This window comes from Artibeus jamaicensis, unplaced genomic scaffold (assembly GCF_021234435.1).
Source record: "Artibeus jamaicensis isolate MK-2021 breed Jamaican fruit bat unplaced genomic scaffold, CSHL_Jam_final contig_3290, whole genome shotgun sequence".
Classification (NCBI taxonomy): Eukaryota; Metazoa; Chordata; class Mammalia; order Chiroptera; family Phyllostomidae; genus Artibeus; species Artibeus jamaicensis.
In genome coordinates this window covers 1295654-1312877 of record NW_026521779.1, presented here as the reverse complement: position 1 = coordinate 1312877, position 17224 = coordinate 1295654, and the positions used below count along the sequence as shown (strand labels likewise).

Here is a 17224-nt window from a genome sequence, read left to right as displayed (position 1 = left end):
GAGGTGAGTGTGGGCATGGCAGGGTGCGGCTGTGTGATCATGCCTGCATCCATGTGTCAGCAGGCCCTGGTGTGTGTACGTATTAGTGTGTGTGTGAGGCTCGTGTTGGCGTGTATCTGTCTATCTGGGTGTCTAAGCATGGCCCCTTGTTGTGATGCGTGTGCACCAGTGTCATCATGTGATGGGGGCCTGTGTGCCTGTCGGTGTGCGAGTCTTGGGTTGGATTCCTGATCTTGGTGTGTGTGTGTGTGCGTGCGTGTGGATGGTGCACCCGGGTATGTGTGCATGCTGTGTGTTCGGTGTCTGCGTGTGCTTTGTTGTTTGAACGTAGAACCTGTGGTAATGTGTTCTGTACGTGACATGTGCGGTGGGGTCCGAGACCCGTGGTGTGTCGGCGTGTGTCTGCGTTGGAACGCAGGCCAGCACGTGTGGGGTGGCCGTGATGGTGTGCGCCCCCGCGAGTGTGTGTGCGTGCATGTGTGTGCGCTTGTGTGTGCGTGCGTGTATGTGTGTGTGTGTGTGCGCGCGCGCGCGCGCCGGCCGCTACTCCCCGCCCGCCCGCCCCTCCCCGCGCCCCTCCTCCCGCCCGCCCGCCAGCTCCCTCTCCCCGGAGTGCGCCGCTTCCAAACTTTGTCTAAACTTTCACTTTCACAGCGCAGCGGCGGCGGCGGCGGCGGGCGAGGGTGACCGGCCGAGCGGCGGCGGCATGGAGTAGACGCGCGGCGGCGGCGGCGGACGCGAGAGGCAGCGGCGAGCGCGGCGGCGACGGCGGCGGCGGCCCGGAGCCGGCGGGGCCGAGCCTGCGAGCGGCGAGTGCGGAGCGGCGCCGGGCCGAGCGCGGGGCCGTGGGCCGGGCGGGCGCCGCGCGGCGGAGGCCGGAGTAGCCGAGCCGGAGCCCGAGCGCGGCCACCGCCTGCCGGGCCTCCCCTCGCCGCGGCCGGCCGCCGCGCTCTCGCCCGGGCGCCCAGCTATGTACTCCCCGTACTGCCTCACCCAGGTACCGGCCGCCGCCCCGCGCGACCGGGGAGGGAAGCGGGCGCAGGAGGCCGGCCGGCAGCGCAGGCGGGCGGGCGGGCGGGCGGAGGGGGTGCGCGGCGGCTGGGGGAGTGAGCCCGCGGGCGGCGGAGGGGTGCAAGCCGTGCTGTGGGGAGCCCGGGCACGCTGGCGGGCGCCACTGTGCGCGTGCGAACCTGGCCACCGGCAGCTCCCTGTTGGGGTCTTCGGGGGTGGCCAGCTGCGTTCGTGGCGCTGCCTTGGATCGGGAGTGCGTGTGAGTGTGTGTGCGTGCGCGCGCGCTCGGCTGGGGTGCGGTGGGCAACGGGAGTCCCGCCGACCTGTGGGCGGCTGTGGCGGCACCTGAACAGCGTGGCCTCTGGCAGTGTTTGCAGGGGTGAAAGAGTGCCAGGGGGTGGTCCCGCGGGCGCGAATTAGGGACTGGGTCCGGTGGCGATCTCAGGGGCGGGCGCAGCCTTTCCCGAGGGTGGCAGCAGCCGGCGTGCGTAGCAGCGGCCCCTGTGTTGGGCCGGGGTGCCCGGGGCGGGTCGAGCGGTCCGGGCGTCTCCCCAAAGTCTTTGTTCAGGCTTCACATGGGAGCGGGGCTAAGAAAATGGCGGGGCTCCCAAATTTCGGAGGGGCAGGGGAGGGGAGGAGAGGGAGGGATGGGCCCGCTGCCAGCCGGGGCCGCGCTTCTGCACCGACCCTGGACGACGCCGCCGCCGGCCCCCCTCCAAACTTTTCTCGGCACAAACTTTCCGGTCCCCGATTCCCTGGGTGCCGCGCGGTGGACAGGCGGGCCGGGGGAATACCGTCCCGCCGCCCAGAGGCGAGAGGGCGGGAGGCAGCCCTGGACGCCGCCGGCAGTGCTGCGACCACGCCGTCGGGCCAACGGCGAGCAGAACAGCGCCGACCTTGACGCGCTGCAGAGCGCATCCCGCCTCCAGCGAAGTTCCCTGAGCCGCGCTCCGCGGAGGCAAAGGCTCCGGAGATGCCCGCACTGCTACCCCACCCTCGGCAGTCGGTGGCCTTAGGCTCCGGAGGGCACAGGAACTGACCAGGGTCCCACAACAGCCTTGGCAGCGCTGCCTGCAGGGCCAGGACTACACTGATGACAATGACTCCGCAGATGCAGCACCTGGGGTTGCTCAGCCGTGCCTACCAGCAGAACCTGCCTGTGTGGAGTATCTCTAGGCCAGGCCTGGGGTCCCAGTTGTCCCCTGTGACCGTCTGAGTCTTGCTACCTGTGAGCCAAGTGCACCCACGGTTGGGAGTGGGGGTCCCCGTGAACATGGCGCTGTGTGGGCCTGGTGTGTAGCAGTGGGCAAGAGGGTCTGTGTGGGGTGGGTGTCAGCCATGGCGACGCCATCTCTCGTATCAGCAGATGCAAGTATGTGTGTGCATCGATCTTGGGGTCCGCGTGTGGCTCCTGGGGGTTGGCCATAGGCAGACTCATGTGGTATGGACATGTGGGGGGGCACCCAGCGAGCTGGTTTTCCTGTACAGGTGTGAGTATGTTAGTGAGGTGCACATTCATCGCACGTGTGTATCACGATGTGCATGCAGGTGTGAGTGGGCATTCTGACCACTGGCAGCCGGGAACCCCCACATCTGCGCCCCATCTTAGGCTTCCCACACGACACTCCCGCCTGCCTGGCTGGGTCTGAGCCGTGGCTGCCTTTGGGACCATGCTCGGATGGTCTGCATGGCTGTTGTCTAGGGACTACTGGGACCAAGACCCCACGCACCAGCAGCTCCTTGCCCACCTGCTGCCAGTCCAGCTGCCTGGCCTGCCCCCTGAGGCCTGGGTGAGAGTCTGGGCCCTCGGATTTTGCAGTACCTCGGGAAAGAATTGACAGCAGATCTACCGGGACAAGTCTAGGAAGACAGCTGGGACGGCCCCCAGACTCAGGGTGATGGCCAGGGCTTGACTCTGTGACACTCCAGAAGTGAGCGAGAGCTCTGCCCCGTCACAGGCCCAGGCTGCGAGCGTGCCAGGGTGGCTGGGGGGCACAGCAGTCACAGTCTGGGCGGGTGGCTGCTCTCCATGGGTCAGCAGAGTCTGCCCCTCCTGAGAGCTACATCTCTTGGATTCAGAGCTCTGTTTTTATAAATGTTTCTGCTTCTATAGTTTGCCTTGCCAGTCTGTCTCTGTCTCTCTCTGTCTCTGTCCTTCTCTACCTCGGACCATCCCCATCTCTCCCTGTCTGTCTCTGATTCGGCCCCATCTCTGCTCCCCTCCACCCCACATCTCGGACTCTCTGCCTCTCTCTGGCCTCCATCTCTCTCTCTCTCTCTCTCCCTTTTTTTCAAACCAGAATTGGCTTCGATTTTAAAGTCAATAAATGATTGAGCAGGAACGAGCTTGGAGCAGCGGGGCCCTGGCAGGGAAAGGCACTGTGGGCGAGGGGGAAGGATGGGGGGGAAATCTCCTTCTGGAAAAAGCATTGAAATCCAGGGCGGCTGGGCGGGGCACTCGCTGGAGCTGCTTGAGCCCACTAGAGCCACAGACCTGAGACCTCGGGGGAGGGAAGTGGATGGATGGGGCTCCCCCTCCAAATAAACCGAGATGCACACCAGAATGCAGGCACCACATGTACACTGCCGCTACCGCCAAGAGGGGGACATAAATGACATGCTCACATTGATGTCCAGACACACGGCCATTGGCAACATACAGACACGGGAGACTGTGGACCTGTGTTTCCTGCCTGCCCAACACACATGTAAACACACACATTCCTCAAAATGGGACATGTGTATTGATGTCGGCTCACGGACACACGGTGATGCCTCCTAGATACACTCAGATACAGGCTGACTCAAGTGTTTGCTCACCCCCACACTGGCTGACACAGACTCAAGATGGGTGGATGGATGGATGGATGGATGGATGGACATACACCTTTTTGCAATGCTGTTGGCTCACCCAGGTGTGTGCACAGACATGCACGTACCCTCAGACGTACATGCTCGCCGGCATTTCCTGCCACACAGTCGCACGAGCAGCAGAATGTTTATGTACCCCCATTTCTCTGAAGTCGTGCTCACAGTCATTCTAGGGGAGGGTTATGGGCTGGGGCCTCCCTGACGCGCCCTCGCAGCTCTCTCCCTGGGTCTCCGTGGCCACCCTTCTGTCCCTGTGATGCTGTTGCTCCCCATGCTGCACCCACGCGGAGCCTCCTTTTTATGGCACATTTTCTCTCCAGCTCTGGCCCTGCCTGCTTCGTGCCCACGGCCGGGGTGGGAGGTGTCTGCATCATGAGCTGGGATGTGGCAGGACACTCTTGGGCCTGCGTTGGGCCCCGTTAGATGTTTTGAGGCTAGGCCGAACTTGGAGCTGAGGGCTCTGCTGAGTTAGTGGGGGGCAGGGTGCTCCCCTCTCCCTGGGGGGCTGGAGTCAGGGGTCCTGGCCCAGCTGGGAATGTCTCTTGTGGCTTCAAGGGCTCTTGGATGGAAGATGTGGGAGCAGAGGTTGAGAGCTGGGCTTCACCGTGAGACAGTGCAGGATCTGAGCACCAGCTCTGTATCTTCTAATCCTGTGACCTGAAGCACAGGATTTTCCTGGTCTGTAAACTGGGCAATGATAGTGCCTAACATCCAGGCTGTGATTAGGCTCGGGATCGTAGGTGGCATGTGCTCAAGAAACAGAATGACTTGTGGTCATTTGGTGACCATGATTAGACCATGCCAGGCCTTCCAAACTGAGGAAAGTTTGCTTCAGTGGGGTTGAGGCAAGGTTGAACACCTCTCAAACATAGAAATCCAAGTGAACTCCTTGGAGGAGGAAGCAAGAGAAGAGTTTGGAAGGAAAGAGGCCCATTCATGGCCTAGCAGTTTTCCCTCGGTTGGGGTCCTGAAGGCCAAGCAGAGGGCAGCAGGGGTAGCAGGTGGATGCTACAAGGCAGGGATGGCGGGCAGCAGGTGGGCAGGAGGGGAGGGATAAGGCCTGTGGGGACAAGGTGCCTTTCCTGTGGGATCTCGTAGCCTTGGTCCTTTCCCTGATCTAGATCCTGATAGCACCCAGGCCCACTTTGGGTCTGGTTTCTGGGGCCTCGTGTGGAGTTGTGCAGGAGTGTGTATGCACACAAATGTGAACGGGGCAAAGAGCCCGGAGATGAGGGCGGGTCCCGATGGTGGCTTCAGGGACACCTGCGTGGCTCCAGAGCCGTGTCTGCATCTGCAGTAGGGTCTTGTCAACGGCATACATCATGGGGCCATGCGGGAGTGCTCCTCAGGGTCCAGTGGGTGTCGCAGGTGTGTGCAGGGGTGGGCGGACAGACATGGCTGCGGCTACGTCCCCCTGGCACTCCGTGTCTGACTGCTGGCCTTCACGTCCGGCCCACTGGGAGCCCATCCTTTTATCTGCTTGGTCCCGTTGTCCTCTGCTCCTGAAGCACAAAGAATTGGGGGTCTTGCACTTTCCCCCCACGAGACCAGGACAGAAGGAGTCCGGGACGTCTGTGCTTCCTTGTGACAGCGCCGGGAGCAGGGCTTCAGCTGGGTAGGGGGGAGGCGGGTGTCTTTCCTTTCCTGCCCACAAAGGCCCAGTTGTGGAGGGCCAGGGGGCTGGCTGTGAGTGGCTACCTGGGTTCTCTCAGATTTGAATGTGTTCATTAGTGTCTTGGGCCTGAGAGCCACCATTTTCTCGTGAATGGCTATGTGTCTGTCCAGGTCCCTTTCCAAGTGTCCCCATGTCTCCAGGTGTTTGTCACTGGGTGCTGCCTGTCTGGGGTCACCCCAAACTCTGTCTCTGTATATTTGGGTGACAGAGGTGTGTATCACTGTGTGTGTTGGGTGCCCGATGTGGTCTTTGCATCAGGGTGCCACTGTGTGGTGTGTCCCTGGACAGCTCATTATGTCCCTTGGGTGTCTGACCACCATGCGAACGGGTGCTTCCCTGTGCTTTACCAGGCATGTCGACCTGTGTGTGTCGGCCTGTGCAGCACACGTGTCAATGTGTGCGCTCACGAGTATTGCCCTCACGGCCCTGTGCATCCTGGGCTTGTGCCTGTGACCATCAGTGTGTTCTCGCCACACGAGTGCCGCTCCCTGGCCTTTCTTGGCCTCTTGACATAGTGTGAAATGCCCACTATGGTGGTCAGGGCAGCAGCTGGGAGCACGCTGGCCTTTCCACGGCTTCCCAGGAGGTTGGGCAGCCGTGGTGGCCCTGCTGTGGGCCCCGCCCATGCCCCTGGCCCAGCATGGACAGAAGCCCGTTGTGTGGTGAGGTGCGGGTGTGTGTTTGGCTGCCCACAGGCCTCCCTCTGTCTGTTGGTGTGCATTGATCTTGGCTTCTGCCTGTGTCCGTCCTGGCCTGGCCAGCTGGGGTGTCCGGCTGTCCTGCAGGCCTGAGCCCACCACCCCCATAGCCAGGTCTGCCCTGGGCCCCACACCCCAGGCTGTCCCTCCAAGGCTCCAAGAGCATGGATTTGGAAACTGAGGCCCCCCTTTCTTCCCCCCTCTCTCTTTCCTCCCTCTCTCCTCCCCTCCTCCTGCTCCCTCTCTCCCGCTCTCTCTCTCCTCCTGCCAAACGCTTCTTGGCTCTGTCTGAATATCTCTCCTCCTCGATTTTTGGCTCCAGCTCTGGGCGCGCTCACTAAAAGAAGAAGGGCTAGCTCCCCCTCTCCCTGCCGCCCCTCGCTGCTTCCCCCTTTTGAAGAGCCCCTCTGAGGGTGGGAGTGGCCGTGTGCAGGGGCTCGGGCCCTCCCGAGTGGGCTTGGTCAAGGGGGCACAGGTCTGGCGGGTGAGTGGGCTGGGGGGGGACCAGGCCTGGCAGCCTGAGGCTGCAGCGGCCAGGGTGACTGTGCGGCCTGGCTGGACAGGCGAACAGGCATGTGGGGAGGGGTCGGGGGGCATGGAGCTGGGGTGTCTGGCTTCTGGTGGGGCTGGCAGGCCTCTGTGAGGCGCAGCTGTGCCCAGAACTCTGAGCTGCGTTTGCCACCACTACTGATGTGGCTGCGCCAGCCAGGGAGGGGGAGGCGGGTGGCGGGCACTGCGGCGCTTTGTAGCCAATCGGAAGGCAGGGTTGCACTGGGGAGCTCTCCCCCCACTGGGCTTCACCCTGAAGGGAGCCAGGGGTGGTGGCCAGAAGCGGGCAGGGGGCAGTGCCACCGCCACCACCACCGAGGACTCTGGCCCCTTTGGCTGACAGTTTGGTGCCAGCCTTCCTAGCGCAGATCAGGCAGAGGGGTGCAGGGGTCTGTCCCCGCCAGGATTAGGGGGTGCCGAGCCAGAGGCAGGGGCAGCGCAGAGGCACACCCCAGGTCCTTGGCCTCGGGAGGCAGCAGTAGCTGGGGGTGGGGGCCAAATCATCCAGGAGGGTTGTCTGAATGTGGGTCTGGCCAGATCTCCTTGGGGTTTATTTCAGGTCCGTCTCACACGAAGTCACACTCTCTCATCGGCACACACGGGCACAAAGAACCACGCTGCCGCACAGGCACAGCACACCTACCTCCCTGAATCAGGCACACGCAGACACAAGCACCCCACACAAAGGTGTTCGTCTTCGCACACAGACACCTAGACACACCCGCCACACCTGAGCACGCCTAGGGGCGCAGCACTGCAGGCGCACATGGCCACACAGTAACCTGCCCTGAGACACGTGGCACAGACTCACTGCCACTGTCAGACGCAGGGGAGTGTGCAGCCCCACACTCAGTGAGCACACGGCACGAGCGTGCAGCGAGGCTGTTAGACCCCCGAAACAAGCACAGCAGCGTCGGTCCGCCCCACCCCCACCAGACACACGGGAGCCCACGCACACATGCGTGCAGCGACACACTCTGAGACTTGCGGTGAGACGCACACACTTGGCAATGTCTGGAGACATTTTTGGTTGTCTCCAGACACTTGGAGGGGGGTTTGCGCACTGGCACCTAGTGGGTGGAGGCCAGGGCTGCTGCTCAACACCCCACGCTGCCCAGGACGCCCCACCACAGAGAGCGGTCCAGCCCCACGTGTCGGCCGTGCCGAAGTGGGGAAAGTCGGCCCTGATATACATCAGACACACAGTGGTGCACACGCAGGCAGAGCTAATTCCTGACACCCATCTCACCCACACGCAAGAAAGAGGTCAGCTGACGCAGTGTTTCACACAGTCTTGCTCACCAGGACCCAGGTCCAGGCACAAATGGTGTGGCGCGTACACAGCCCTCTGTTGCCCCAGCACACAGGGACGAGGGTCACACTCACAGGGTCACACCTGGACCACACCTGGCCTTGCTAGGGAATGGTGCCCGAGAGGTGAGACCTGCCCCCCTCACAGCTCCCGTCGGCCTGTGTCCCCCTGGTTCTCTCTGAGCAGCAGATTCAACCACCCCGATCTCTCCTGACGGAATTTGGAGCTCTGAATCCCTGTGCTGGTTTGTCGAAACCTGGGGGGCCACACGTCACCCCTGATCAAGACGCTTGGCCTCCAGACTCAGCGGTGGGGTCAGCAGCAGCCCAGGGGCCGAGGGTTCTCACTGTCCTGTTCCCGGCAGCTGTCGAAACAGTTTGGCAGGGGAGCAAGGCTAACTTGAGACTTGTACTCCGCAGAACTGACCGTCTAACTGATTCTGTGGCCTCTGACTCTGAAGAAAGAGCGAAGAAAGATGGCTGGCAGAACTATACAGGGAGGAAGCTGTAGGATAATAACAAAATGAGTGTTTATTCTAAAAATCCGAGTGACCATTGAAGGGTGCGGTGTGCCCACTCTGCCGCCCCATGTGCTAAGAGCCTCCTTCCAAGGGAGGGTTAGCTGGGCCTGCGGGTGTTGCTGTGGTTGTCTGACAGTACGTTAGGGCAGGGATTCTCCACTTCGGCACTTTTGACATTTGGGACATTTGCACATTGTTAGGCGAGTGGGACCCCTGAGCCCGCTTCCTGGGTTTGAAACCTGGCTTTGCTCCTCACTGGCTGTGGGACCTTGGGCAAGTTACTCAACCCGTCTGGGCCTGGGTTTCTTCTCTCACAGGGTTGTGGTAAGGATTAGAAAAGTTGGTTTACAGAAAAGAGCTTAAAAACGGTGCTCTATGTGACATAAGTGCTTGATTTTATAGATGAGAGATGGTCAGAGAAGAGTCATCCAGTGCCAGGGTCAAGGGCTAGGAGGTGGTGGAGCCTGGGCCCCTTCTCTGATCACCACCACCCTGTCTCCTACTGACGACAAAGAAGCGCAGCTTACTCTCTAGCCTTTCCCAGATTTCGGAGTGGCCCTGTGTGCCCTCACTGAAGCTGCCCCAGCTGTCAGACCTGGAACCCTCCCTACCGCCCTGACGTTTAGGCCTTCTGTCCAGCTCTCAGAGTGAGAGTGCATGGTCATCTCACCCCCTCTGCACCCCCACGGGCCAGGCTTGTGCTCACCCCAGCGGGGCCTGACAACCTGTCCCACACTTTGCCGGGCACCCAGCCGGAGCCTGTGTGCCGGGGGTGCAGCCGGGGGCCTGTGCATTCCTTCAGCAAATATTTACCGAGCACCTCCTGGGTGTCAGGCTCTGTTCTGGGCCCCGGGGGCTCAGTAGGGAGCAAAACCAGCCAAGGCGGGAAGGGAGACAGTGAACCCGATAAACGAGAGATTGTCCAGTCCTCGAGACAGCAATAGATGTGTGGGGAGAAGAAAACAGGACCCGCGGAAGTGCTAGGCAGTTGCGGTTTTAGCAGAGGTGGTCTGTGAGGCTGGCTTTCCATTCGACGTTGCTCTGCCACGGCTCAAGCGCAGGCCCTTTTTGCTCTCAGAGGGGCAGTCTGGAGGTGAAGGGTATGTGGCTTAGCACAGTCAATCCATCATCTGTCCAGAAGGCGTGGCCTGTTTTTGCCGTGGTGTGAGGCCACCCATTCTCCGTACTGTGGATAGGACCTACGCTGCCTGCCCAGGACTTAGGGACAAGATGGCCGGGGCCTCTCCTGTGCAGAAACTGGGCCTTGATGGGTACCGGGCGTTCTCAGTCCTGCCACTCTGAGCTTGGGGGTGGGGCAGGGGCAGCTGGCGGCCTAGAGTGGCACTTCCACCTGGGCCCCTTGATTTAGCTCCCTCGGGGCAGGCTGGTTTATTTTTACTGAAGCCTGTCACCCTGGCAGTGCCAGGCAGCGCCATCTTTGTAGGGTCTTGGGGACCTGCCCACAGCTTGAGGAGACCTGGCTTTGTCCTCTGGACCCCAGATTCCTGCTGGGCCCCCATCTTTCTCTAACCCCAAAGCTCCAGGCGTGAGGGCTCTGGACTGAGGCTGGTGGGGTCAGCATTGTCGGCTGGCAACAACCATGCCCAGGCTGGTGGCATTTGGTTTGGCGCCCTGCCTGACTGCCACCCCCACCCCGTGCCCGGGCAGAGCCGAGCGGCTGCTGCTGCCAGTCTCCATTTCGAAGCCTGGGTGGGGGTTGGGAGGCTGGGTGCTTCCTGGCCCCTGCCTGTCCTGTGCCACCTGGGGCCTGTTCCCCATGCCCGTTCCCTGGGAGGGTTCAGGCTGCTTTCTCCGCTGCCCCTTTGCAGCCGGGAGCTTGGTGACGGTGCCCGTCTGGCTCCCATCTTCTTGCTTGCTTCTTCCCTCCCTCTCTTTCTTTGTAATGGCTCACCATTTTGGCATCTCCTCCCCTGCCCCCTCCCATAAGTGCCAACTCCATTTCCAAACCTTCCGCCATTGCTGTTGCTGGCTCTCCAGCCTTCTCTGCTGCCTGGGAGTGAGAGTTTGGGAGCCAGGCATGTGGGCACCAGGGGTTTCTGGGTGCTTGTGTGTGTGTGTGTGTCTGGAGGGGGACAAATGCTCCAAGCCAGTTCGTACTGCCCACTCTGAGGTTGGCAGAGGGGGGCTGCAGAAAAGGGGTGGCAGAGAAGGGGTGGACCCTCCCATCTCTGATGGGCTCTGGGGGCCTGGTGTCAGTCCCTGGGCCGCCAGGAGACCAGGGTGGGCATTTCTACTCTGGCCCAGAGTCTGGGCCTTCCAAAGGGAGGCTACATTGGTGGGATGCCCCGACCCCTTCTCCTTCAAGTCCCTTCTAAGGCTTCAAGATTCCTGCTTCCCTCCCTAGAGCTAAGGTGGGAAACCAAGCCCCATGTTGGGCACTTGTGCCCCAGAGGGCCAAGGGACTTTGGAGGAACCGGTTTACTGCCCCCCCCACCCCAGCCCACTGCCTGTGCCTCTCTCGGCACTAAACAAAGTTTGCTAAGTAACTTCAAATGTTATTTGAGGACGGCCTGGCCTCAGCCCAAGACGGCCCTGTGGAAACTTGCTTTTCGCTGCCGAGGCTGCAAGTATCAAAGACACACTTTCGGGGGGGGGGTGCTTGACGCCTCTCCCCTCTCAGGGGCAGGAGCTGGCCCTGAATGGACACACAGACACACAGAAGCCCGCTCCGACAGACGGACACCCACATCATGCTGTGGCTTGCACACCAGGCACACGGCAGCTGTGGACCATAGCACATACCCCAACACACATAGCACACACGTTGGCACACCAAGGGAAAGGCGGGTTCCGGAGGTGCTGCCCCTGGCCCAGGGGCTTTGGGGTTTTTCCAGCTGGTGAGGTTTCTCAGGGCCTGGAGACCTACATTCTTAGGTCTCCCAGGCAGGAGTGGGTGCTCAGAGGGCTCCCCTCCCTCTCCCGGCCTTAGTTTCTCTAGTTGCAGAGGAAGTGGGCCCGAGCGGTGTACGAAGTAGAATTCCACACTGATCAGGACAGCAGCTTCAACCTTCTCCATCTTGCGGCATACACGAACTAAGTTACTAAAATTCTTCAGCACACCAAAAAGTATGTATTTTTGCCAATCTGACAAAAAATAGGTATACGTTTGATTCTCGTAGCAGTCAGCTATTGTTGTATTGTCTGTTGTCATTTTTTAAAGTTGATAATCTAAGGGAAAAGAGGTCAGCGCCCGTGACTAAATAGCCAGGTATCGCATGCTTTGAAAATTCTTGCGGCGCACCGGTTGAAATCGCTGGGTTAGGAGAGTGTGTGGGTTCTCTCCTCCCTCCGCCAGGACCGACTTGTGGAGCGTGTCCCTGAGCTTTTCCGGGTGCCGAGCCCGGGGCCTGCACACGCAGGGCCCCCAGTGTCTGCCCACTTGGCTGCAGGCCCCCACCCCACTGCCCTGATGCGCATCCGCCTGACTGGAGGCCCTGACCCCGAGCAGCTCTGGCTTCTTCAGAGCACTCAGGGAAATGTCTGGTTTCCTCGCCTTCTCTCTCTGGGCTTTTCTTGCTTTCCCAAATCCCTCCTTGTCCTGGTTTCACTAGCCCTGCCTAGGCCTGGAGCTCAGGGACAGTGTGGGAAACAGGCTCCCGGCGTGCCCCTCCCTGAAGCCGGCCAGCCCTGGGGTCCATCATGCCCAGAGGTCACTGATGACCCTCCTGGGATCCCACAAACCCAGGCCTGAAGCTGGGGGTGAGCACCTGAGCTGACACAGTGGGCGAAGGTGAAGCTTTATCATAGGGTCCCTGACACGTCCCTGTCCGAGGTTTGCAAGCAGGTGGGGTCCCGCCGAACACAACGGAAAGGCCAAGGCCCCACAGGACATTGGACTGCGCCCCACCAGTCCCCAAGAACCTCCCTGTCTCACTGTCAGCCAGACCCTCACCGAAGTGGGTTTGTGGGGGTCCCCCTGCCCAGCCCCACACTCTGCCTCGTCTCCACTCACAGTCGGTACTCGCAACACCCCGCCACCCGCAGTCTGTCATACAGTGACAGCCTGTCACAGGCATTGCCGCACACCGGCACAATCTGTCGTCCACGCACAGTCTCACACACAACCTGTCACACACGCGCACACACACAGCGGCACAGTTGCACACACAGCCAGCCTCACATGATCACACCAAGCGTCACAGCTTGTCAGAGCCATAGACTCCTCACAATAAAAATAACAGCTACCAACTCCAGAGCAATTATGCCAGGGTAGCGGGCGGGTGCACGGGACCTCCTGTATCCGTCCCAATGTGAGGCAGGTATGAGTAACCCGTTTTATAGGTGAGGAACAGAGGCCATGGGGTCAAGTGCCAAGGTCTTGGGGCTAGAACTGGGGTGGCAGAAATTACTCAGTCAGGCCCCCTGAGGCAAGCAAGACTGAAACAGGTCATCCTTCTTTTCAACCCACTCCTATCCACCTGAGGCTCCCTCGCCTGGCCTTCCCCATGGGAATTCCCTTCCCATTCCCCAGATTGGGAAGACTGAGTTTCTAAGCAACCCAGCCAAGAAATATGGGTAGGGGCCTCAAACCGCCTACCTTAGGCTGAGGAAATCTGAGCCATGCCCTCCACCCCAAATGTTACTTGGCTCCTTCCAGCCCACAGTGGCCGTAGCCTGTGCAGTCTTGTGAGATTCCATGTGTCGGAGCCTATTGGCTGGGGCTAGAGTCCTGGAACGCAGAGAGGTTCTGGGTTTTCAAAAGCTCTGTCCCTGTCCACAGGGGGTGGGGGTGGGTGGAGGGGGACTAGTAGCCATGGGCTCCCAGGCAGGTCTTAAGTCCCAAGCCAGAGTCTGAGCCTGGAGCCTCCTGGCCCTGCACCCCTGTGCCCCAAGCCTACTCCCCAGGGCCCTCCGCATTCCAGGGCGCTTCCTCCTCCTCCTCCTCCTCTGATGTCCGCCTTCCCTCACTTTTTCCTTCTTTGTTCCACCCCCGCCTGCTCCCCCCGGGGCTTCCCCCATTAGAGCCGCCTGGGCCAAAACCAACACGGTTCCAACGACACCCGCCTATCCGCTGAGGAGCTGAACGGCGGGCCCTGCCCTCTGGCCTGCTCAGGAGCTAGATCCGGGCTGGGCCCAGCCACGGTGGTGGCTCGGCGCACGTGGCCATTCCTAGGGCACGCGCAAGTGCCCTATTGGGCCCAGCTGCGTGCACACCCATGTCTGACACCCCAGGGGGCCCTGGGTAATGGGCAAGCACATAAGCATGCTCTTGTGCAGTGGCTCGGTCAGGGGTCTCCAGCACGCCCCTGGCTGGTGCCCCAGACAGGGACCCCAGGAACTGCCAGCTTATATGTACACCCAGGCCTGACCACCCAGTGGGAGGGCCAGGGAGCACACATGCCCCTAAACACGCCCTTGCCTGACATCAGATCGGATCCAAGTATAAGCACGTGCGTCCACCCTCTCTCCTGCTTGTACTCATTCTGGGTTCAGCACATGGACTGCCCCTATACCCTCATGGGGGTCCCGGGCTCAGGTGGGTCGGTGAGGCTGCAAGAGCTTCCAGTGCCCACGCATGTGGCTCCAGGCCCACGTGTACATGCACCTCTCCAGCCTGCACATGCGTGTGATTCACGTGAGTTGCACACCTGCCAGGCTGCCTTGGGCACCTGGCTCCAAAGCCATATTCAGGTTGGGGAGGAGAGGCAGCTGAGGCCTGATTCCCACTGCCCCCCTTAGAATACCCAATTCCAGAGCACTTGGGGTGCAAGTGAGCTATTCCAGAGCTGCCCAGTAGCGCCGCTGCGTGTACTATATTTATATCGGAAATTTATATTTTAATATATATATTCATATGTAAGAACCTCCCCCCATTCCGGCTTCATCTGTACTTGGATTTTTACCACCCCCACTCGGCTTTATCTCAGATCGGCAAAACCCATTTCACCCAGCAGGAACGTGGGGCGACTGGGGAGCAGCCTTTACCCTTCCAACCGTGGATCCTTCAAGTTCTTAAAGGCCGGAGACCCTCCCCCACAAGAGGCTGAGCCACACTGAGGAGTCCCACAGCCCTCCCCGAGACACAATGGCGGGGGTGGGTGCTGGCAGCGATACTTGCTTTTTGGTGTATGTTTGCTGTTGCTGCTTAAATTAATCCTGAGTGACGGTCCACAATTCTCTCCACAAAGAGGCCATTTAATGTCCCCCCCCTTCTGGGGTGAAACTTCCATTTGTCCCCCTGAGTACAGCTTGGCAGCTCAGGCTATGAGCTACTAGCTCTTCTGGCCTTCCCCTTAGGTGCTCCTTGGGTGTAGAGACCGGTTCCCTGTACGCTCCATGGACCCCAGGAAGCAAATGTGGGTGGGTTTTGAAGGGGTGTGAGATATCTTAAAATAGAAGCATACCACCGAGTGGAGGGGGGGATGTTCCCAGATGCCCTAGATGGCCCCATTCCCCAACAACCATTGCGCTTTGATGCCCCAGCCCGGCTAACGAAAGTTAGACGGTCCTCCCGCCTCCCTTCTTGTCCCCTTTAAAGGCTCGGAAGCTTCTCCAGTCCACCTGTGTGCATCGCCTCATGTGTCTGGGCAAACTCTGGCAGAGACATGCTGCCCATGCTCTGCATGCTAGCTCCCACGAGCGTGCTCGTCGGCAGGTGCCTGTTGCCTATGGGCTCCTCTCACCTCCTGAGTGTTTTTTTGTGGATGGTATTTCCCAGACTGGCTGCAATTGTCTCAGACCTGGAGGGGGCATGGGTGAGTGGGGATTGTGGGGAAACCTCTCCTGGGCTCAGGCAGTGGGAGGACTGCGTGCTTCCCCCCCCCCCCCGCCAGAGCATGGGTGCTGAGAGTCTCAGTCACTTGTACACCATGGGGTGGGAGGGAACAGCACAGCAGCGAAGGTGTGAAGGGCCCACGGCGGGGCTTTGGGGCTCTGCTGCACTGTGGGCCATAAGCCATAAGCAGGCTCAGCGTCAAGTCTGGAGTGTACGTTGAAGGAGGCAAAAGGCGAGAAGTGGCGCGTCCAGGCCCCTGGTGTGGAAAGGTGCTTCGGCATTGATCCGGGAGTGAGGACCACTTCCCCCTCAGGCAAGTGAGGGGACGTGGGGAAAGCGTGTGAAAGAACTTCGGGACAGGCAAGGCCGCAGGACATTGCTGCTCCATAGACCCTGGGGGAGGGTTAGTCCCTCCTAGCGTCTGACAGAGCCCGTACGTACTTCGCAGGTTCTGGCAGTACCCGCAACCTGCAGTACCCCGGCCTCGTCCTCACCGTCACCACCTGAAGGGGACTCCACCCACAGGGGACTCCATGTAGGCATTGAGGGCTACCCCAACTTACGCTGTGGGGATGAACTTTTGCCGCGTCAAAGGCCGCGACCGGAAGTGGCTCAAAAGGAGCGGGGCCTTTGGCCTGTAGGTCGGTTCAGTCCCCAGTTCTGTGGGCACCTTTGCCTCAGTTTTCCTCCTCCTGTGCTCACCCTGATACCTGATGAAAACGTGAGAGGGGGCTTTGGAAATGAAATCAATGTTGATGAGTCCTGTTATTCTGTGGCTACTCCAGGGACCTTAGGGTATAAGTGCCCCGGAATCTGAGGGCAACGTAGGACCGTTGATCCGGAGAGGGTCCCACCTTCCCCCTGCGCTGTGCACATCCTGCCTCCAGATCCAGGCTCAGAAGGAGCCTCTCCATTTATCCCCAAGCTGTCTCATTTTGGGGAATAAGGGCGGGGAAATTTACCAGGGGAGATTTTTGTTTGTTTGGAGGGTTGGCTGGGTTTGGGGGCGTTTGGCCTCCAGCGAGCATGGGGAAGAAATGTGACTAAGTGGCAGAAAATGCGCTTTCCCTTTCCCTCTCCTCTGCCTTCAGGCCGCAGGAGTTGCGCAGCTTCCAAGAAACTTATAAAAAAAAATATAATAATTTCCCCCAGATCCCTTCTGGCCAACATAGTCTTCCCTCTCAGGGAAGGCTTCTTTGGGGGCACTAAGGCCTCCCCACCGGTCGCTGACAGCCATGTTGCAGCACTTCCTGGGCAGGCCCGCGGAGGGGATGGAAAAGTGTGTTCGCCCAGGGTACCCACCAGCTTAACCTGTTGGGAGAGGAGGCCAGTGTCCCCCGATGTCCTCCGCGGCTCCCCCGGAGTTCTCGCATCCCTGGACTTTCAGAGAAAGCAGCCCGAGGCCTCCAAGCTCGCCCCCTCGGAAACCGGTCATGAACCTGAGTTTTGTCACCCAAATTACTTAAATTCGTGTTGGTAGTGTTAGGTCCTTTTTCTTTTCCACGTACAGATGACTCACCCTGCCCCAGCTGCGTGGGGGGAGGTGACCAAGTCGGCTTACCCGTGCTCCGCAGCCTGGACGCAGAGGCAGCCGTGCTAGCGGCGACTCCCCCGACCGCACGGCGCTCCCTTCCCCTCTTTTTATTTCGGGTCATCTTTTCCTTCTTTAAAACAACATTTTAAAAATTTAAGGGAGTTTTGTGACTTAAAAAAAAAAAAGCGTGAGACGGAGGCTGAATGGTGGAAACAGGCTGTTAAAAACAGAAAGAAAAATACGTGCCCGTGGCACTCCGTTGGCGCTGGCAAGCCTTTCCTGCCTCTTTCCTGGGCCCTCGGTCGCCGGCTCCCCGGG

The 17224-nt window shown here is 60.2% G+C and overlaps 1 protein-coding gene across 4 annotated transcripts in view; it reads left to right on the top strand.

Moving 5' to 3' along the window:
* The first annotated feature begins 632 nt into the window (after window positions 1-632).
* The window catches only part of NFIX (nuclear factor I X), a 92485-nt gene continuing 75893 nt past the window's right edge, over window positions 633-17224 (top strand). For 2 of the 4 annotated variants that reach the window (XM_037145762.2, XM_037145761.2), the window contains exon 1: window positions 633-997. In XM_037145762.2, the coding sequence (XP_037001657.1) occupies window positions 971-997 (27 nt within the window). In that variant the 5' untranslated portion in view covers window positions 633-970. The remainder of the gene's footprint in view (window positions 998-17224) is intronic. The other 2 variants (XM_037145764.2, XM_037145763.2) reach the window with 1 other exon arrangement.